Source organism: Conger conger, chromosome 6 (genome assembly GCF_963514075.1).
Source record: "Conger conger chromosome 6, fConCon1.1, whole genome shotgun sequence".
Lineage (NCBI taxonomy): Eukaryota > Metazoa > Chordata > Actinopteri > Anguilliformes > Congridae > Conger > Conger conger.
Window position 1 is genome coordinate 21813317 of NC_083765.1, and position 23630 is coordinate 21836946.

The following is a 23630-nucleotide window of genomic DNA, read 5'->3' on the forward strand; positions in this document are numbered from 1 at the left end:
CAGCCTCATCTCTAGACATGTAGTAAGTTTATGTGGTCAGTAGGATATTGCAGTCTCATCTATACACAAGTGCTAAGTTTATGTGGTTAGTAGGATACTGCAGCCTCATCTCTACACATGTAGTAAGTTTATGTGGTTGGTAGGATACTGCAGCCTCATCTCTACACATGTGGTAAATTTATGTATTTGATAGGATATTGCAGCCTCATCTCTACACATGTAGTAAGTTTATGTGGTTGGTAGGATACTGCAGCCTCATCTCTACACATGTGGTAAGTTTATGTGTTTGATAGGATATTGCAGCCTCATCTCTACACATGTAGTAAGTTTATGTGGTTGGTAGGATACTGCAGCCTCATCTCTACACATGTTGTAAGTTTATGTGTTTGATAGGATATTGCAGCCTCATCTCTATACATGTAGTAAGTTTATGTGGTTGGTAGGATACTGCAGCCTCATCTCTACACATGTGGTAAGTTTATGTGTTTGATAGGATATTGCAGCCTCATCTCTACACATGTAGTAAGTTTATGTGGTCAGTAGGATATTGCAGTCTCATCTATACACAAGTGCTAAGTTTATGTGGTTAGTAGGATACTGCAGCCTCATCTCTACATATGCGGTAACTTTATGTGGTTAGTAGGATACTGCAGCCTCATCTCTACACATGTAGTAAGTTTATGTGGTTGGTAGGATACTGCAGTCTCATCTCTACACATGTGGTAAGTTTATGTGTTTGATAGGATATTGCAGCCTCATCTCTACACATGTAGTAAGTTTATGTGGTTGGTAGGATACTGCAGGCTCATCACAGCTTCATTGTTGATGTTGCCCATGCTGTTGTAGATGAACGTGCTGCTCAGGAGGACAGCCAGGGAAAAGATCCAGATGTCATTCTTCGAGTCTCCCTGTTAGAAAGAACTCTTTTCAGGATTAGGAAGAACTTGACGCTTTATGCAAAAAATTATCTACTCATGAAAATGTTGTTGAAGTGCAATCTTAACTGCAGGATTTGATGTGATTATCTAATCAGCCAATTGTGTGGCAACAGTGCAATGCATACAATCATGTAGGTACGGGTCTGGAGCTTCATTAAATGTTCACATCCACCATCAGAATGGGGACGAATTGTGATCTAAGTGACTTTGACCCTGGAATGATTGTTGGTGGCAGACAGGGTGGTTTGAGTATCTCAGAAACTGCTGATCTCCTGGGATTCTCACACACACTAGTCTGTAGAGTTTGCAAAGAAACAAACCAAAAAAAATCCAGTGAGCAGCAGTTCTGCAGACAGAAACGCCTTGTTAATGAGAGATGTCCGAGGAGAATGGCCAGACTGGTCAAAGCTGACAGCCAGGTGACAGTAACGCAAATAACCACACATTACAACAGAGGAATGCAGAACACGATCTCTGAACACACAACGCATCATAACTCTTTAGAAGCTGAGGAGGGCTGCATTAATATATTCTGGAAAAGCGAAAACATAGGGGGGTGATGATGTCATAAAGGCAGGCGTGCCCTACCTTTTCAACGTCCCCCAAACCCTCAGTGTCCAGCAGGACCAGAGTTTGGTTATCTCTATGAGGGTGGGGCACACACCACATCCAGATGCCCTTCGTCTCAGCCTGGACAGTGGAGCCCAAGGAGAACCCTGAGAACACAGAGAAAACCCTGATACACTAGAACCCAGAAAATACACAGAGATAACCCAGAGACACTAGGACCCTGAGAACAGGGTCTATATGGGCCATATGAGATATGAGAGTGTTCATTACCTATTCTTGATTCTAGGCTTTTGATTGCATGTTATTGGTGTCAAAATGAGGCCCACAGTTGTGCCAATGACAGTACAGGAAGTCATTATGAGGCTGATAAATAAGAATTCTGGAATTAAATTCTGGGGGAGACCCGGCTGGGTACATCCCAGTTTCGGTCATACCTGTCTGCTTCCCAGCCAGTCTGTTCATCAGATACGATTTACCCGTGCGGTACATCCCTACGATGGACACCACCACTACAGGCTGCCTGATGGAGTTCAGAATCTTCAGGGCTTCCTGGTTCACCTGCAGTTCACCTGCACTTGTGTTCTCAATCAGACAGACTGGCTTCTCCATGTCCACAGGATGTCCCACCTAGAATCACACACACACACACACACACACACACACACACAAACACACTAGCTCATTTCTGCCTTTCAATCTGGAGATAAGTGAATATAGTGCCTAAAATGTAACCTGCACACCTAAATATTAGTATTTAGCAAGGTCTCCTTCTCAAATGACATATATTTATATTCATACTAATGTGAAAATCCCTTCAAAATGTGTAAGTTAGTACCCCGAAGAAGTAAGCCTTTCATTTACATTTTCATTTGCATCCTCAAATTATCCTCAAATTATAATTTTTAACCTTAAACTGTATAACTTTCCATTCATAAATCAAACCCCAGTTTTCTTGGTTCTTGTCATGGTTGCCTCACATAGTTTGGCACCTTTTGAACTTAAGAGAGGGTGTTCCTGACAGATTCATGCTTCCCTCATGTAGCCAGTAATTGCTGACTGCACGAGGAGTTGGTAATCACGGACAGGTGTTGGTGATCTATATAAGCCCAGTCTTTCCAAGACTCTGGGCTTTTGTGTTACAAAGAGGTAGTCGGGAGACCGGAATGGTTTTCAAATTAATTTCAGGAACATCTTTTGTTTTTGAGCGAAGGATTTGGGGAACCTGTAGACACACTGGTCGGGTTTCTAGTTTAGGGTCTCGCTGCCTAACATTTTTGCAGTTTGATATCTCTATCTAAAATCTCCTCTCACCTTTAATGAGCTTGTACAGTGTTAGCAGAGCTGGAGTCAGCTAGTGAATGTCGTGTGTCATACTCTTTAGTTATGCAATATGCAAGGTATACGGTAGTGGAAAGACAGGTAAGGTTTTCAAAGTAAAGTGAATCTTGGATCTTCCAGTAGCTAGGTAACCAAGTTTGGTCAGATTACTAGCCTGGAGACTCGCCGACTGATATTTCGGCCGTTTGGTCTCTCTACCTTAAATTCTCTCTTGTCTTCGGTGTATCAGCTGTTTCCCTTCTAGGTTAGCTGGAGGCGGAGTCTGCCATGCGTAAATACTTCCTTTGTCACTCTTTTCCGTTTAGTCATTTACCCAAAGCACACGTTAGCCAGAGAACTGTTTTTCTCTTATTCAAATAGAGACGCAGAATCACCCTTTAAATTGGGCTAGAGTTAGAGACCCTTGGAGCAGTATGTGTGTTTAGCAGGCGCACTTGTATGTCTCCAGCATGGTCAGTTGAGCCGATGTGAGTGTCAGGTGAATCTCTGTGGTTTTCTGATTTTCCTAAAAATCAAGTGGTGTACATGGTCGTTGGAGTATTGCCCCTCTCAATGGAGAGCTTTGCGAACTCGCCAATAAGCCCGGGGTTCCTTGTCTGAGAACTCTGTCGCTGTTTAAGTACACTTCCCACCTGTTTATGTACACTTACCACCTCCCTTCTCGTAGGGGAGCTTTGTTTTCGCAGTTTGCTGGGGAACCTTCTCCTTATTTCATTGCACTTTATTAACTAGTGGTCACCTCACAGTCTGTGAGTAAATTAAAGATCCCCTTCACAATCGCACCTGGCACTCTCTCACTCCCCCTCACAGTTGCGCTTGGTCCTCCAGACCCACACCATTACAGTTATATCATGTACTTCAAATTAAAATGAGGGTTCTTTCAATTAGTAATTAAAGGTATAAACGGTACCTTTAATGACGGACTGTAGAACATAGTATGAAAGTACCATTATGTGTAAACTTACACACTAAACACATAAATACACACTGAACATAAACACACAAACACACACACTGCTCACCGGTATTTTGCCTGCTCCATCGGATGCAGAGGCCGCTCTGGGTCGATCTGCCGGTGCTTCTCTCAGTGGCATCACATTTTCCACCACAGGTTGTTGCCATTTTGTAGGGACCTCTTGCTTCTTTACGGAGAACTCTTGCCACTTTGGAGGGACCTCTTGCTCCTCTGTGGGGACCTCACGGTCCCTGGACAAGACCAGGTCCAGCTGGATCAGGGATCCTCTTGACATGCTGTCCACAAACTGCTCCAAAATGTCTCCCAGCTCTAAAGGAAGACAGCACAGTCACAACAGGACCCAACATCTGCTCTAAAGTTACGTTTAAAAAAATGCAAGTTTCAGTTTCTTCACTTTGGCATTTCTTACACTCTTCAACACCAAACTGTACTGTCAAATACATAATTCTTTTTTTACTGAGCTTGTTGTCTGGTAATTGGAACCTATGAAATACTTGATAAAAGTGCAAAAACCGCCTTCTGGTCATCTTCGTTGGCTCAATTGCACCAAGCCCAGAAAAGTATTTGAATCCAAAACAATGATTTATTTCACCCAGGTCTGGTGGCCACCATCACAAAACCTATGGAGAGGGGTGGGGGGATGGGTTCCCTGGTTGTTAGTGTGCCCACCTCTGCCACTCAGGGCTTGATAATCCTGGAAGACTTTGGGGCTACTCCTGGAGAAGCTTCTTTTCAGGACATAGGCCTGCCTGAGAAAGCTGGGCTCAAGCATACACATCGAGATCCCCTCCAAAGGCTCGGCACCATCCTGAGGGTGGCAGAAAGTAAAGATCTCCATCCTGTCCCGGGAGAAAAGCTTACAAATGATGCCGGAGGGAGACTGCAAGTCTGGCGAAAAATAAATAAATAAACAGATTTTAAAGAGGGATTTATTAGCCTATCATGCCACACAAGTACCAGAATGTTTTGAGCCCCATCTTTTAAAGTTTTCCATTAATCTATCAGAATGTTTTTATCGGCTTGCTTTATTTTGGTTTACCTATTTGAAGTCACATTCATAATATGTAGAGAAACAACCTGATTGTGAATGATGGTGAAAATAAATAGAACTGACTTGTCAATCATAGCAGTAAGTACACTCAGCTACCGGAATACCTTTGGCGTCATTGAAGACAGAATCTAAGAAGTCCTCGGGCACCAGCTCCACGTCTCCCATCACCATGCCCGCGTCAAAGTCTCGTACACACCACACAAACTTTGGCAGGAGACTCTCCCCTGCCAAGCCAATGGCAGGCAGGTTAACCTGATTGGTCAGCGTCGTTATATGACTGTACAGTGCTTGTTAAGGAGCTATAGATGAAATCAGAATGTTTGTAAAGAAAGGTCGCTAAGATAATTCCGGGTGGCCACACACAGCTGTGGAATGAAGTAACATTACTTCAAAATCGACTGAACCAGAGCTGTGAAGAAACAGTTAGCTAGTTAACGATGACAAAATCTTGGAAACAATTGGACTGTAATGCCAAATGTAATCAGGCACACAGTGGACTGGGCTTTTTCTGATTCTTAAAAAGGAGAATAACACAGATTCTACAGTCTGTTTACAGGAGGTCTCAGTTTTGACAGGTGCTTGGCACAGTCGATGACAGCTGACACAGAGACACCTGACATAAGTTTCAAAGTGTCAGAAACATGGGGGGGGACTTCTGATCGTATTCCTTGTGTCCTTCATAAATGTTGTTGGCAGCTAACATTAGCCAAATAACACCAGACGCTCATAGGCGGTCATATAGAGAAACACTGGGATGATAACTTTACAAACATGAGACAATGAAACGTTAAATCCGACCTTGCCTGTTGTAAAACAAGTTAGCTAGCCAACTAGTTTTGGTGGTAACATTTGACGAATAGGGATTTCAATAACACTAGCTAGCTAGTTTGCACTGATTATTCATGTTAATGATGTTGGCTAACTCACGTTAGCTAGCTACATGGTTAGGGGGGTGCTGACAGCTAAGGTTAATGTTATTCTAAAAGTATTATTTATAAATTATTTTTGTATTCCAACATTGACTTTACGTGTGACACGGAAAACAACTTTGGAGTTCTCCAAAACCACACCCCACACTCAGGCTTTCAACAGGGGTCCACACATGAGCTGTGACCATGGAGATGAAGCTTATTCATGCCATGCGGAACGATAAACATTTGGCTAACAGTTTGTGCAAAGCAAGGCAGAGGCTGGCCCTGTTTAAAATGACCCATTGACCTAATGAAGCAATTGTGCATTTAAGTTATTTCTGTTTCTTTGTTTTTTTTGTTTTACTATGAAAGAGTTCTATGTGTCATTTGAGCAGCAAATATATTAAAGTACAGTTAGAATTTATATATTTTATAAATTCTATTTTATATGGACATGTATCCTAAAGGTTGCCTGTTCAATCCCTGTCATTTTGTCAACACTCATTTTGTCCTTGAACAAGATACATAACAACAATGGGCCTCATGCAAGAACCATACGTATAAACAGATATGTTCTTAAATCCCTTAAATCTCTTCAAACAAACCTCATCAATTTCCTCCAATTTAAGATTTTTCCTTCAATAGGAACAACATTTACGAGTGGTCTGACCTGTCATATGAGTCATGTAAACAAGAGCCTTGCAGTGCAGGTCCAACACAGCTTGTCTGGCACAACAAACTCAGATCTTTCTGATGGAACCCACCTACAGTACCATAAACAGTATACTGTATTATAACAGACATCTTCATTTAGGACAGTTGTCTAAAGTTAGGTGCTCTTATTGATTTTGACGTGTCACACTCGTATGAGTGTGAAAAACAGAAAAAGACTCAAAGCTGAGTAAATTGCTCTGAATGGCATGGTAGTGCAGTGGATTGTGCCGTCACCTCACAGATAGGAGATCCTTGGTTTGACCTCTCTCTATGGAGTTTGCATGTTCTCCCCATGCCCACGTGGGACTCCGGGTATTCTGGTTTCCTCCCACAATCCAAAGACATGCAGGTTAGGCTACTTCAGTGGCGGGGATTAACAGGGTGTTGCTGTAAATCAGTATGTGTGCTCAGAGAACCTATCATGAGTGGTTTTGAGATATTAAAAGAAAGACTTTTAAACAGTATTTTTGTGTAAACTTCACACATAGACTTAGTGCCCTATAAACAGCATATGTATGACACCAACTCATTTTTGTGAAAAGCTTCAGATAGAACCATATAATTCTAAGGTTGCAAATTGCATTGAATTTAAAATGTTAAATCTAAATGTAATTTCCGTGTCCAAGTCAGACATTTGGAGGAGGATACAGGAGCTGGTCCAGGACGTCCGTACTCACAGGGCCCCAGCTGTTGTACAGGAACACGGAGCTGAGCAGCACCGACAGAGTGAAAATTGGGCAGGTAAATGCAGCAGCTTCAATATCCTGTGAATTAACCACAAAAAAAACCTTCAGTCACCCGTTAATAAACCACAAGCACACCTTCTATCACCTGTGAATTAACCACAAACACACCTTTAGTCACTGGTTACATGACCATTATAAATCCCTTCCTATCATTGAAAAAAGCTCACTGACATGTTGACTCACCCTCTGCCAGTGTAATCCTTAAATTTGGGTTTCAGAATATACAGTTGACGAACCAAAACATTGTAGAGCTGTACAATAATTCAAGCCCATTGGTTGAAATTACACATCAACAATGGCAGAGTCTGCAAGCAAGCGATCCTTAGATCCTGTGTCGTGTGCATTGCGACAAATCTCGGGGCGTGTTTAGCTAAACCTATATTTGTCTCAAACTTTGAGTTACAGTTGCATTGTTTGTGGTTAACTATCACATCTTAGATCTTAGTTATATAGCCAGCTAGTTACATAGCCAAATAACTTGCTTGCTCATAATATAGTTGGTAAGCTAAAGTTAAAACTTAAAAAAGACAAAAATAGAAATTGTGTTGTGTAGCACAATAAAGTGAACATTTCATAAAGTCAGCATCAAGTCATCTGTTTAGCAAACATTTTCTTACTAGAAAACCCTGGAGCGATTGGGGGGTTTCAACGTCAGTGCGTTCACAGAGAAGTACAGATAAACTGTATTGTGATTTGAGGGTGTTTGTTGCTGCAATTCCTCTCTTGACCATTACAAGTCCGAAAGTACCTAAGGTACAGTACTGTGCAGAAGTCTTAGGCACCCTAGACTTTATTGCATATATGTTTATTTTTGTGTGTTAGCATAAAATAACACATTTGAGATTTCCAAATATTCATTTTCCAAAATATAAATTTTACAGAGACATTTCTGTATTTCATTAAAAAAACTAACATATTACTGTAAGCAGCTGACTACATTTTACATGAAAAATTGATCAAGGCTGTCTGAGATCAGAATCAAGGAGCCAACCAAAGTCTGCAGAAGAACTGTGGCAAGTTCTCCAACATGCTTGGAACAACCTCCCTGCTGATTGTCTCCCTGCTGGCAGCATTGGCTATCTCAGAGAAGTGATGCAATTTTAACGCCGAAGGGTGGCCACCAAAAATATTGATTTGATTCAGTTTTTAAAAGAATCTCATCTGTACAGAATGTTACCCAGGTGCCTAAGACTTTTGCTCCTGTTCCTTTAACAACCAAAGTAAAAACCAGCGCATCACTGGCAGCATGGATGGCAACAATACTAGCTGTTGCAAGGCTGATTATCGACCGATAATATCGGCAAACCGATCATTTAGACAAGTTGGCTTAATCTGGCACTTACCAGGTCCTCCTCATAGCCCTCAGTGTCCAATAGGATCAGGGTGTAATATGGATCCTCTGTGACTGGCAGAACCCACATATTGATGGACAGTTCTTTGTGATTGCTTCCCTTGGAGACTGAGAACCCTAGAGGTCAAAGTGACATTACCATCTGTTATTCCACCACAAGCTTATCCTACGACCCATGACCTGAAGGGAAAACCTACAATGTAGCTTTGGTGTAGGCCTCCATTGAGAGGCATCCATTAAAACCGCTATATGTGTGGTGTGTCAGTGTTCTGCAATAATGATGGTGAAAACATCTGTCCATGCATAACACGGAACCATGGAATGTGCAACCATGGAATTTTTGTGTTTTGAAATGCAGCGGGCAGCATGTCCTCTTTATTTTCTCAGGGACAGAAAATACATCCAGAAAATGTATTCCTACAGAATGTTGCTATTATTTTTGGGTTTTTATTATTTTGACCATGTTCTTACAATGTTTTCCAGGCCAGCACAAACAAATGTGTGATATGGATCGCTTTACTATAGCAAGTACTGTATGTGTAGACAATGTGAAAAGGGCTACCCAGTTAAATATGAATATCATACATATTTATACAGTGTAAGAATAAACCAGTAAAATAATAGTAAAACTTCTGCTGATAGCCAAACAGAACTTCCAATACATGGCATTAATATTAAAATTACACTAAATTTTGACCGTGGCGTTACTATTGACCCAGACCTAACTTTTGACACGCACATATCCAGAGTGGCTTTTTCTGTCAGCTACGAAACACATTAGAATTAAAATTGGACACTTCTTATCAGAAGTTCCATGCTTTTGTTACATCTAGGTTATATTACTGTAATGGCCTGTTATCTGGCTGCCCTAAGTCCTTGCTAAAGAATCTCCAGCTTGTGTAGAATGCAGCCGCATGCATCTTGACTAGGACTAAGAAGGGCAAATCCATCAAAAGATGAAGATGGACCAAAAACAAAAATATTATTGTAGAAATTATTGAATTGATGTACTAAGATTAGAAGTTACTGAAAATGATAGATTTGATCCAAGAGGCCTCTCGTATTTTTCATGTGGCCCCACAAATAGTGCCACTTAAACGGCTCCACTGCAGCCATCAAACCTCAGCTAGTTTGTGAATGTACAGACAATTGGTCGGCTCATCCAGAAAATGTTATTTTTCTATCTCAAAAATAAGTCACTCATCATCCATTTTTACTTGATGTTTTGGCAGGGAACAAATGTGTTAGGTAGCTGTGCACACCTCAAAACTATCCAATTTGTAACGTCAGTCACAACGGATTTTCCCAGACGTATGAGCATATTACTCCAGTGCTAGCTTCGCTGCACTGGCTACCTATCAAGTATAGGACAGGTTTTAAGATTCTGCTTTTCTTTTAAAGATCTGCATGGACTGGCACCAGCGTACACAACTAACTCCGTTCTCAAGACGTAGGCTACCAGGTAGTCAAAATGTAACATATGGTCTTGATATAATTTATAGTGCATAACTTTTTTATAGATATTTTATTTATTTATTTTTGTATAGATTTTTTTTTTTTCAGCAGTAAATGTCTATTTACTGTTGACATTGAGTCATACAGACCATGAAAGCAAATACATTATTACGTAGCCATGAATGCAGCGGATGTTGTTGTTTATGACTGGCGAACGGTGGCAAGCTGGCTAGTAATGAACAACTCCGGTATTATTTTCATCTTGCGTTTAAAAGCTAACAAGCTACATATATTTACGATGAATTTGGCATTAAGACATGCACATTTCGATTTACGACTGATATATATACACATATACTCGGTTTAATCTCGGCCTCCGGCACTCATAATCTCAGGAGAAATCACGGTCAGCTGTCCCGGGAGCGTGTGTGAACTATTTGGACATGATGTTATTAAATCGTCACCTGTGCTGCCCGCCAGGGCATTCAGCAGGAAAGACTTCCCGGTCTGGCGAGGTCCAAAGATGCTCACCACCCGAAGTGGTGGAGGAAGTTGGGACAGGGTCCGAATGGCCTCGGGGTTCACCCGAATCTCACCGTCCCGTGAACATTCAACCAGCTGGATAGGACCCTCCAATTCCATTACTGTTCCGCCCGGCAAAATCCCTGTAAAACCGACGAATATATATTATTCATTATCCATTATCTTGGTACCGGCACGACAAGTCTAGTTTTAAACTAAAAATCAGCACCCCACGGAAAAACCCACCCGCAAACATTTGAGAAACTGTAACATTTAACTGACTTACCGTCACCGTGAAGTGCAGTTCTTGTGTTCCGCGACTGGTCCGCTCCTCAACCACACAAATGAGAATTGTTCCACCCGGTTAGGTTGTCAGCTGGCAACAAAGTGCAAGTTTAACTGCAAGCACAAAGAAGATGTGTTTTCAAAGAAGCTGTTGTTTTTCAAACGATAGTGAAAGTGAAAGTGGACACAGGATTTACTATAGCAAAAATAGTTTTTCATTACAGTATGAAGCATACTGGGTAAAAGCAAGGCAGGACAATTACAAAATCATGTTAGAAAAGAATGAGCTTTTATGCCCCAAACCTCCTGAAGTAAAATGGAGGTACCTGTCCCTGATTGGGTGACAGGCAGACAAATACACATTATTTTGCATGCATATGATGTGATCAAGGAAACCAAATGGTCATTGTCAGCAAAGCAGACAGTAAACCTTGATCAAATGCATATTATTTGTGCTCTGTAAATTAGCCATGATGTCAGGGGTTCTGGATACTACAGCCTTTGCAGGAGGCGTAGTAGAGTTAATCTGTCTGTAATCAAGTTAATTTCCTATAATTGTCTGGCTTTCTTACAGGCCACACTGGAGAGTTCACACTTGACTCACATTTACATAGTATTCCTTGACTTTGCAAAGATTCAATGACTTGGGAAATTTCCATTTCTGCTTCCCTGGGATACTTATACTGCCGCTGCGGTGGGGGGGGTCAATGCCTTGTACATGTACTTCCATGTTTGTTACTCTGCCACAATCATGTTTGTGCCTAGCCCAGACAGCATCATGTCACATTAATACTTCAGCAAGCATTTTGTTTTCTGTACCCAAAAGCATAGGCAAATCATATGCAAGCACACCTTTAACTCTAGCTACTGCATGCCTGTCAGGAATAATCACACAAGCCCCCACATCTGCTTCACTCTTCCAGAGAGTTTGATTAGCAAGATCAACAATGTAGTTATTGTCCTTCATAACATAAGATCCAAGGATTGAGTCTTCATGTGTTTTAGACATCCAAATATTTAGTAACACATCATCACAACCAATCTGTACTGTAATAGGAATGGATTGTGCTGCCTTAATTACACCACTACCAACTCCAATTAACTCTGTGGTCCTCCCTGTGGTAGGGAAATGTAAGTGTGTTAGGGTGATTGCAGCACCTGTATCTACTAACTAATTGTCCTGGTGGCCTCTAACCGAAACTTTAATACTAGGTCTGCCAAATTTATCCGCTTTCAAATCACCCATTTTATGCACAGAGGCCAGACACCCCTATGGTTTCAAATATGCATTGTCAGATATAACGTTAGTGTTCTGTGCAACTGCAGAATGCGTTTGCGCCATTTGTTTGAACTCATGCAGGATTTTATTTATCTCCTCATAGGTCAGAGTTGGAGCAGAAGGAAAGATTTCTGACCGTGTTACAGCTTTGTTTATGTTATACAGCCTTGGGCTCTGCCCCGCAGCATCGCCACCGCTTGACCAGCAGGCCCTTTTAAAATGCCCAATCTTACCACAGTTGTGGCAAACATCTCCCGACATCTTATGACCCTCATTTGTGACAACAGAACCTATTTATTAATAGGGGCACTATGTGTAGTTTCGTACCAACTAGACAGAAGACTACAGACATCAGCAAAAGTCAAATTGTTTGCTTTTTGCTTTTGATTTAATGCAAGCTTTGTTGCATCATTTACTATGTCATCATATTGTTCCTCTACAAACACACCTCCCATTTAACCCTGTAAATCTAACTTCACTGCTGAACAGGTCAGAACAATATATCTACCGTGGACAATATACTAACTGTGGTGGTTTACCTCAAGGACACAGGATAAACATGGGATACCCTGCTGGTACTTTTTCCAAAAAAGTCAATTTCCTCTACAAACACACCTCCGGTTTAACCCTGTAAAGCTAACTTAACTGTCTAAGTCTCGAATTTACTCCTAAATCTGTGCTATTTTTGCTCACAGCTGACAAATGCCTTTGCCACAGCTGATAAATCTCACTTGTTATCCAACCATAAGTTTAATTATCCACAGCGGGATAATGCAGAAAACCTGTAATACTTACAAAGGTCCCAAGGAAAATTTGTCGAAAGAGGGAGTGCGATGGAGGTCCAGTCTGTCTTGTTTCCTTGCAGCAGCAAAAGGCCCATCTTTTCTCTGTGCAACAAACAACGTCCTGGCTTGGTGTGGCTGTATGAAAGTTTGTGGATTCTTTGTTGATAAACAAATTGAATGGTGTCGATTGTCTTGATGGAAAATATAAAGTTCTCCAATCGTCCCCGCTTTTCATCCGTCGCTGGCTCGCCAATAAATTCAGGAATTGGGTCTTTTATGAAGTAAAACTTGTAATCCGATATTCAGATCAACAACAATTTATTAATATAGTAAAAATAGTCTTTAATTACAGTGTGAAGCGTACCAGGTAAAAGCAAGGCAGGGCAATTCATGTTTGAAAAGAATGAGCTTTTATGCCCCAAACCTCCTGAAGTAAAATGCAGGTACCTGTCCCTGATTGGGTGACAAGCTGACGAGTATACATTATTTTGTATGCATATGATGTGATCAACGAAACCAAATTGTCATTGTCAGCAAAGCAGACAGTAAACCCCCTTGATCAAATGCAGATTATTTTGTATGCATGTGATGTGATCAAGGAAACCTGTCACGTTTCAGGTCTGTCTCGCCATGTTTTATGTTTATTCATGTTGTCTTAGTCACGTAGTGTCTTATCATGTATTATGTTAGTCTAGGTTCGTCATGTTGTTTAGTTTATTTCTTGTTACGATTTATTTTCTCGTCATGTCTAGTTATGTTTCGTTACGATTATATTACCTGGTTATGTTGAGTGATTATCGTCTTAGTTTCGCTTTGTGTTATGTTTCGATGCATGTTTATTGTTACGTTAACTGGTCGTTGTCATGCATACACTTTTACATGTTTTTCCGCAAACCTTGCGTTCCGCCTTTTCTCTCTCTCTCTCTCTCTCTCTCTCTCTCTCTCGTTCTGTCCTTCACTCCCCTAGTGTTTCTATTTGTCTATTTACTAAAACTACTAACGCTAGATCAGGATTGGGTAGAAACTAACAAGACTAATCATGTGTTCATGTTACCTTACGTTTCTCGTGCATGTCATTTACTAATTTACTAATGCTAGGGCAGGATAGGTTTATTACTAACGATTACTAATCTCCTTGTTAACTTGTCATCCATCGCACCTGTTTTCCATTTCCTTGCTACGCTCTAACTAATTGTCTACACCTGTCTACACCTGCATTTATAGCCCAGTCACGCTACTGTTCACTGCGAAATTGTCTGCCTCTGTTTACCACGCAACTCTTGAGCATTAGTTACTGTTTGATTACACGTTACGATCCACGCCTGTTTACCGACCATCGATTATTGATTTCTGTTTTGTGACCTTCGTTTGTTTCTTGACTACGTCCCCGCCTACCGTTTTTGTACTTTTGCCCCGCTGATTGTTTCATGGTTTCGACTCCCGCTTCGCCCACGACTACGCCTCTGCCTGCCGTCCGCCTGTTCATCTGCCCCGCTGACAGCTCTCCTGCTACCGGACCTCCCTGCACGCCTACCGACTACGAGATTGCCTCTTCCCTCGGCACCGTGCTTTTTTGTTTGTTTTTTATTTGTTTGGCTGGATCTTCGTGTATGGACTTTGCTTGTATTGACTACGCTCCTGGGACTCGTCCCGAATAAAGCCCTAACGGGACTTTATTTTACTATTGTTTCTGAGTCGTGCATTTTGGGTCCAACCCCCACGCACCCGTCTCAAAACCAAATGGTCATTGTCAGCAAAGCAGACAGTAAACCCCCTTGATCATTCAATATGGGCTTTCTAACCCCAATTGATCATTTAGTATGGTTGAGGTATTAGGTGACCATCCATTAACTATTCCAGGTCAAAGTGCAGAGGTGGCTGGCAGACAAACTACATGAAGAGGGTGGGAACGCTGAGTTTGACAGCGTGTGTGAGAGAGAGCTTATTCTCCAAACGAAGACTACGTATCTTGTTATACGAACATAGTAGTGAGCGTTGCGAGCATTGTTGCACACGCGTTGTGTCTCAGGTGGATATTTGTAAATTCAGCAAGCTTACTGATAGCTGATTCGCTTGCTGCTACCGATAACAAACTGGTATCGTTTTATAACTGTATTCTTCGCTTGGATAATAAGCAATAGTATTACAGTTTCAGTGATCGCTGGTCTGCAGTGCAATTTGGGCAGCTACTTGTTTATCTCCTTTTATCACCTTTTATCTCTGTACGTGTTGAATCATGCATGTTTAGCTCAACCTTTATTTGTCTCAAACTGAAAGTTGTAGTTGCTTCGTTTGTGGTACACTATCATATCTTAGTTACAGTGCATCCGAAAAGTATTCACAGCGCTTCACTTTTCCCACATTTTGTTATGTTACAGCCTTATTCCAAAATTGAATAAATTCTTTTTTTTTTCTCAAAATTCTACACACAACACCCCATAATGACAACATGAAAGAAGTTTTTTTTTTTTTAACTAAGAAATCACATGTACATAAGCATTCACAGCCTTTGCTCAATACTTTGTTGATGCACCTTTGGCAGCAATTACAGCCTCAAGTCTTTTTGAATATGATGCCACAAGCTTGGCACACCTATCTTTGGGCAGTTTCGACCATTCCTCTTTGCAGCACCTCTCATGCTCCATCAGGTTGGATGGGGAGTGTCGGTGCACAGCCATTTTCAGATCTCTCCAGAGATGTTCAATCGGATTCAAGTCTGGGCTCTGGCTGGGCCACTCAAGGACATTCACAGAGTTGTCCTGAAGCCACTCCTTTGATATCTTGGCTGTGTGCTTAGGGTCGTTGTCCTGCTGAAAGATGAACCGTCGCCCCAGTCTGAGGTCAAGAGCGCTCTGGAGCAGGTTTTCATCCAGGATGTCTACATTGCTGCATTCATCTTTCCCTCAATCCTGACTAGTCTCCCAGTTCCTGCCGCTGAAAAACATCCCCACAGCATGATGCTGCCACCACCATGCTTCACTGTAGGGATGGTATTGGCCAGGTGATGAGCGGTGCCTGGTTTCCTCCAAACATGACGCCTGGCATTCACGCCAAAGAATTCAATCTTTGTCTCATCAGACCAGAGAATGCCATGTGCCTTTTACTAAGGAGTGGCTTCCATCTGGCCACTTTGCTGCAGAGATGGTTGTCCTTCTGGAAGGTTCTCCTCTCTCCACAGAGGAACGCTGGAGCTCTGACAGAGTGACCATCGGGTTCTTGGTCACCTCCCTGACTAAGGCCCTTCTCCCCCGATTGCTCAGTTTAGACGGGCGGCCAGCTCTAGGAAGAGTCCTGGTGGTTCCGAACTTCTTCCATTTACGGATGATGGAGGCCACTGTGCTCATTGGGACCTTCAAAGCAGCAGAAACTTTTCTGTACCCTTCCCCAGATTTGTGCCTCAAGATAATCCTGTCTCGGAGGTCTACAGACAATTCCGTTGACTTCATGCTTGGTTTGTGCTTCGACATGCACTGTCAACTGTGGGACCTTATATAGACAGGTATGTGCCTTTCCAAATCATGTCCAATCAACTGAATTTACCACAGGTGGACTCCAATTAAGCTGTAGAAACATCTCAAGGTTGATCAGTGGAAACAGGATGCACCTGAGCTCAATTTTGAGCTTCATGGCAAAGGCTGTGAATACTTATGTACATGTGATTTCTTCGTTTTTTATTTTTAATAAATTTGCAAAAATCTCAAAAAAACTTTTTTCACGTTGTCATTATGGGGTATTGTGTGTAGAACTTGGAGGAAAAAAATGAATTTAATCAATTTTGGAATAAGGCTGTAAGATAACAAAATGTGGAAAAAGTGAAGCACTGTGAATACTTTCCGGATGCACTGTATATAGCCAGCTAGTTCCATAGCCAAATAAGTTGCTTGCTCATAATATAGTTGGTTAGCTAAAGTGAAGACTTCAAAAAGACAAAACATATAAATAGTGTTTGCAGCAAACTAAAATCAACATTTCATAAAGTCACCTGAATTGTACTGCAAGGTTCTTTGGGGTCATACAAATATACAGCTGGTTTGACAGTCCCGGGGTTGCGGATACTTAATGATCATTTGCATTTCTATTCATTTAGTAGGTGAATATGTTGATGGGTGGATTCAATTCACTTAAGTTTTATTTCTATAGTACTTTTTACAGAAGACTGTCACAAAGACACTCTACAGCATAGCAGAAGCAGAGTAGCAGAAGGGCAAACACCAGACCTGAACCCCCAAAGAAGCAAGCATGTGAGGTAGAAAAAATATTTTAAAAAACTCTAGTGGGGAGAAGTCATATACATTTGCATTCTTACATTTTTGTCATTTGGCAGACATTTTTAATCCAAAGCGACTTACAAGTGCATAGGTTCTTCCACAAGTTAAAGCAACACATCCATAACTAGTAAAATACACATGAAGTGCTCTTCTAAACATAGTCATCATAAGTTTTTTTGTTTTTTTTGGGGGGGGGGGTTAGACAAGAGGGATAGGGAAATTGGAAAGGGGGGGGGGTGTCAATCAGGAGGTAGGACTAAGGTACAGTTTGAAAAGGTGTGTTTCTAGTCTGGGGGGACCCATCCTCCAAAAAATTAAGTTATGTACTGTAGCTCCCTGCACAACCTGCTCGTAAACTTAACCAAACATACACATAAAAGCACAAGCCCCTAAACAACTTCACTTACTGAATCTGGGCTTAACTTGTGGACCATAGACCACACAGGTCATGTGGTATTTGAAACAAGCCGTGGATAAGACTAACGTTGCTTTTAAGCGTTTGCTTTTTCATAATAATCTTCAATGGAAAATACACACAATGTGAACTGTTTGAACAGCACTTTTGCGCCAAACATCACTGTGCCCATCATCATGATAGCATCTAGTCTCTAAAATAGGTAAGCACAAAAGTTATGTAAAATAAATGAACCAACAACAAATACTGTATATAACAAATATATTAATACAAATATAGAATGAAAAAAGGAGAGATGCATGTTATTCACACACACACACAGACACAAAACAGTCTACAACACTACAACTAGGTTACTATGTATAATGCGACACTATGATATCACAGAGGCTACAATTTGAAATTTTCTTACAAAAAAAAGGAATGTAGCCTATATGTATTTTGTTGAATGTTCTCTCATATCGATGCCATATTTACTGGTTTCTTGTATCTGAATTGGTTGCTGATATTTAGGTGTAAACAAAGACCAGCACACCCTGCGGCTCTCCAGGAGTGTGGACCACTGCTCTAGCCGATAGGCTACATGTCTTTTTTTCTTACTTTCGAAGCTTTTAAAACTTTCTGTGCCTCTGCTGCATGTCAGAATGTGGCAGAGAAAATGGCATCCGTCTCATTGTTTGTCCCCGCGTCCCCAGGGGACCGGGTAGCTCTCTTCGCCTGCGGTTGTGTTCCTGCGCTCTAGCCTGAAATGCTTCACGTCTGGAAGGAAGTCGTTCGAAACGTCGGCGCAAGGCGGATCTTCATTCCCGGGTGGGGACGCGATTTTTCGCTCCTTTGGCGAGTTGATGGCACTAGCCCCGACCTCAGACCCGTTTTCTCCAGAATTCTGGCTCCGGATGTCTTCGGGTGGTCGGGGGTTCTTGCGAGATATGGACGTCCAAAAACGACCGGGTTGGCAGAGCAGCCAAGGTAGAGGATCACCTGTGCGAAGATGAGGAAGACTGCGTGAGGTTTCGATGCGTCGCCGTTGCGGTGCCTAGCCCAGACCCACGCGCTCAGCTCTGGCAGCCATGCAAGCGCGTGAATGACACTGACGCAGGCAAGCGTCAGGGTGAAGCGCGCGTCCTGCTGTCGGTTTTGTGCGTCGTTCATCCCCGGTTTGGCTCGCCTGATCGCTTTTGAGTAACACGCAACGGTGTATATTACAGGGATCACATAAGAAGCCACCTGGTAGATCTTACTGAAGACGTCCATGAAGTTCAACGGCGCACAGTTCCACGGCTCTGAATCTTGCCTGACCCACGGCTGCCAGCGTGAAACTTTTGGCGACCAAACAACAGTGATGTAACCAGTCCGCCGTTTTACAAACGGAGCCACCAAGAGTCCACCGCTGTCTGTAATACGTCACCGCCCGAAGAGGAACGCAAAGAGATACAATCAAGTCGATGGTACTCAGGTTAATGATTAGCGTACTGATGGCGGATGCGTTCCCGTTTCTGAAGTGGTGGACGAGAACAACAATTATGGTGAAATTCCGAGCCAATCCAATCAGGCAAATTCCTGCCAAAATAACAGTCAATGTGACTGCACTTTCCAGTCCTCCGAAAAGTTGAACTCCACCGGCGTAATCAAACAATTAACTATTAATCATCGCAAATTTCCCGGTTTATATGCCTACTTGTTTTAGACATCGGGGGAATTCCCCCTTGCTTTTCGTTATAGTTCTGTATTATTATCTCTATTATTACATTGTCTTGATGATATCCGCGCTGGTTTTATCTTAATCCTAAACTGTCTAAGAACCCAGTGGTGCTGATAAGCATGCCTTGAGCGTCTCCTGCACCTGGATATGACAGTTGAGGGGGAGGGAGACATCCCATTATATGCAGCCGCCAACGTCGTCACCGTCTCACGTCACCCGTTCATTTTAGATCGTATTGGCAGGTATTACATTACATTACATTACATTACATGGCATTTAGCAGACGCTCTTATCCAGAGCGACGTACAACAAACTACAAATCAAACACAAGAACAAGTGCAAAGAGGACCTGAGAGGACAGTACAGTTCCGAGTTCCTAGTGTAAACATACAGATAATCAGAACCCTTGAAGAGTACAATCAACTTTCAAACTAGCATACCACAGTTGGCAGCTAGAATACAACAATAGAACAGCCAATAAAAAACAACAATACCTATACAAGTAACAATATCTATACATAAGTGCCATTACAGTCTAAGGCTAATCATGGTGGTGAGTTGGGGGGGTATTAATGCAATTGCCTACCTTGAGATTGAAAAAGAAAGTAAGATCTTATGTGGCATACGTGCATTCGAGTTTGAAGCACATTTAGACTCGATTAGAAAATTAGTCTCATGAAAAACACAAAAACTTGATCAAGGCTGTCTGAGATCAGAAGCAAGGAGCCAACCAAAGTCTGCAGAAGAACTGTGGCTTCGACATGTTCTCCGACATGCTTGGAACAACTTCCCTGCTGATTGTCTTAGAAAACTGCATGACAGCGTTGGCTATCTCAGAGAAGTGATGCAGTTTTACACCAAAGTGTGGTCACAAAAAATATTGATTTGATTCAGTTTTGAATTATTCCGCCAAATTAGTAAAATGTAATGTAAAATGTATAGTACGTTTATTTAGGACCTTTCATTTAATTATTTTTGTAAGAATCTCATCTGTATAGAGTGTTATACAGGTGCCTAAGACTTCTTCACAGTACTGTATAAGGCAGGATACCGTGGCACAGCAGAATGGGTTGCATGTGCCCATGTATGGTATTCCTGGGAATGCCAGAGAAGACTTGTAATGCCCATCTTCAGGTTGTAGATAATCTGGCTGATGATGCCACACTTTCAGTTACCGAGGCAACCACAAGCCTCCAATTACATTCAAGCCCCATAAGCCAGCTTGGTACCAAATCATTTATGAGCTCAAATTTGACTGAAACAAATCCAGAGATTGGTATATTGGCTACTCGATTGCGTGACCTCATACTCTCCTGTAAATGAAAAGAGGGATGTAGCAATTCTTTCCAAATGGTTGTTGTATAAGAATACTATAGGTATGGCAGACAGATGTGTGGTTGATCCTGTGAAAACACCACTCCTGGGTTAAATACATCATTGTTTTGAATTAAAATACTTTTCTACGCTTTGCTAAACTTGGTCTGGTGTACTGGAGCATAAGAAATGATCAGTGGAAATATTAAAATGCAAACCTCCCTTTCTGGTCCTCTTGGTTGGCTCAGTTGCACCGGGCAAGATCAATCGAGTACAGAACAGTATTTGAATCCAAAACAATTATGTATTTGACCCAGGTTTGGAAGTCACTGTTCCAAAGTGTGGAGTATGGGATAGAGCTTGTGCCAGGGCTGACCATGTCAGACAGCCCCATAGGGGGTCAAATAACTAAATAAATGAAATAAATAATTTGTTATTTAGCAGACACTTCTAGCCAAGTCGACAGCTGATTACACTAAGCAGGGGACAATCCCCCAGGAGCAGTGTGGGGTTAAGGGCCTTGGTCAAGGGCCCAACAGCTGCACTGATTTTATTGCGGCTACACTGGGGTTTCAACCACAAACTTTCCAGGTCTCAGTCAAGTACCTTAGCCACTAGTCTACTGGCTGGCCCACATGATTGGCTATAGTGTCTCCTGGACAGGAAAGGGTTCATTCCGTGGGATGAAAGGAAGCTCTTTCCAATCGCATGTTCTTACCTCTATCTTTCCTTTCCTTGCCTCCCTTCCTTGCTCCCAGCTCCACCCATCAGAGGAGGAAAGGAAAGGAAATGAGGAAAGGATGCAAAGGATAGAGGAATCGAGGAAACATTAATTCAAGCAGTTTGAAGCCACATCAGTCACAGACATGGCAGATGGGGAGAGGTGGAACCACAGGTCGATCATTTGTACATTATTTCAGTTAAGAATGTGTTATGTGTGGTAATTGTGACATCACAATTATAATGTTCAGTTTAGAACATCACATATTTTAACCTTAAAGGGTTAAAATGAGCATTGCACCCTTGACTCTCTCCTCTGGCTAACCTGCTACAGAGCTGCTGCCGGATCACTCTAGCCCACTGGAGAATAGTGCTACTCCTCTAGATTTGTGTTTACCCCCTCCCGCCATCTCTCCACCCCCAAAGGTTTTGACCAAACAATATGAGTTCAGAAAAGAGCTCAGAACACGGCCCAATACTCGCCCCAAGGATTGCAAAGGGTTTTTACTTGAATTGCGTCCAATTGATAAAGTGCTTTCACATCTCCAGGGATGGTCTCAGAAAGCAGCTGCCTGTCACTTTCAGTTCTGTCACTGGAGTCTCTAAGGCATGAAATTCACTCTGAAAGGAAAAAGAGGGATAGAAACATCAAAATATGACGTTGTTCCGGTCACCCAAATCCCAGTAAAAACACATTTCTGTGCTTAAAACAGCATACATTCCTGTTTATTATTATTATGATTCCTTTTTTTTTGTATTGCGCTATGTGTACATTTTGTAAAATAACAAGGATGCCAGTAATTATCCTTCACATTCTTATACAGAGTGACTTACATTGTGCATAGACCCATTTCTATATTTAAAGGTACAACAGGTAATTTCAGATTTCTAACAGTCAAGAGAGGAATACCAGCAACAAAAACCTTCAAACCACAGCACTGTTTATCCCTCTCCCTTCTTTGTAAACATGCTGACACTGAAACGCAATTGGCTATGGCAATTAGAACCAATTTTCAACCAATGAGCTTTAATTATTGTACAGTTATACAATGTTTTGGTTTTGTTATGTTTTGTAAACTGTATATTTTTAAACCCGAATTTAAGGACTATAAACGCAGGCAGAGGGTAAGTCAACATGTCAGTGAGCCTTTTTCAATTATAGGAAGGTATTTGCAATGGTCTTGTAACAATGTTTTAACACAAAAATATTCCCTATTGTACCTTTAAAGGAAGCCACTGCATTTGTGTGCATTCTGTAGATTTTCTCGTGTGACGAATGTTTGCTTGCCCTCTAGTGGAGAGAAATAAACACACGGGCATTCTCGCAGGAGTGAGTGAAGCAGCGGGTGAGTTTGTGAGTGAATGCGTGAGTTTGTGAGTGAATGCGTGAGCTTGTGAGCGTATGAGCTTGAGCGTGAGTTAGCTTGTGGTGAGCGGGTGAGCGAGTGAGAGTGAGTGAGAAAGTGAGTGATTGACAGATCATTGAACATGCTGTTGACCCTCACAGGCTGAAGGCCTGTGTTTTTGTTTTGTTTCTCGCATTTGTAATCTCGACGTACGCGTGTGTGACAAAGCACACGGGCTGGCTGAGTGAAGACGGGTACGTGCTTGGACGGTTTCTCAAGCTAAACATTTTTAAGATACCCTTTCAATATCTCAATATTTCATTAGAAAGATTTAATTGTGCTGTTATAATATTAATTTATATTTTGATAAAAATTACATTTAATGTATTTGTTTTCATAAAAGCGATACATACATTCGGTATCAGCGCTGTAATATAAATTACCACTAGATGGAGACAAACACTACAAAACTTCACTGCATTCAAGCAAATGCTCTGCTATACAAGTACATCATGTGTTCAGCTGAAATGCAATATCCGCCCAATTTTTGTTCTGACCTTTGTGTTTTGCATAAACAATTACATTAAAAGGAATGTAATAGAATACGTTGCAGGTGCAAACATAATAATAATGTCTTACTTTGCTGACGCATTTATCAAAAGTTACTTACAGTTGATTAGACTAAGCAAGGGCAGTTCCCCCCAAGGGCAATTCCGGAGTGCTGCAGGAAATAATGTGCTTCTCTGAGGGGTAGTGATACAGGAAGTCATGTGCTTCCCTGAGGCGCAGTGCTACAGGAAATGCAAAGAAGTAAAGCAACATATGTACCAACCGTGTAAAATAGTCCAGTAATTACTGGCATGGCAATTTTGTAATGAAAGGGATTTTAACACCGTGCACACAATGGTCTTCGTTTTGCCTGTAATATTTGAGCTCGTCATTCC

The 23630-nt window shown here is 41.7% G+C and overlaps 1 protein-coding gene across 3 annotated transcripts in view; it reads right to left on the minus strand.

The window, feature by feature from the left end:
* LOC133130768 (guanylate-binding protein 1-like) overlaps positions 1 to 23388 on the minus strand; it is a 32378-nt gene extending 8990 nt beyond the window's left edge. Inside the window, exons 1-12 of one of the 3 annotated variants that reach the window (XM_061245590.1) lie at positions 23357 to 23388; positions 21849 to 21961; positions 10859 to 10971; positions 10515 to 10715; positions 8588 to 8712; positions 7147 to 7262; positions 4978 to 5150; positions 4492 to 4710; positions 3869 to 4131; positions 1943 to 2135; positions 1527 to 1654; positions 799 to 908 (exon numbers count right to left, since the gene is read on the minus strand). In XM_061245590.1, the coding sequence (XP_061101574.1) occupies positions 799 to 908; positions 1527 to 1654; positions 1943 to 2135; positions 3869 to 4131; positions 4492 to 4710; positions 4978 to 5150; positions 7147 to 7262; positions 8588 to 8712; positions 10515 to 10692 (1505 nt within the window). In that variant the 5' untranslated portion in view covers positions 10693 to 10715; positions 10859 to 10971; positions 21849 to 21961; positions 23357 to 23388. Of the gene's footprint in view, positions 1 to 798; positions 909 to 1526; positions 1655 to 1942; positions 2136 to 3868; positions 4132 to 4491; positions 4711 to 4977; positions 5151 to 7146; positions 7263 to 8587; positions 8713 to 10514; positions 10716 to 10858; positions 11980 to 21848; positions 21962 to 23356 lie in introns of those variants that run through there. The other 2 variants (XR_009708969.1, XM_061245591.1) reach the window with 2 other exon arrangements.
* Positions 23389 to 23630: the final 242 nt, after the last annotated feature.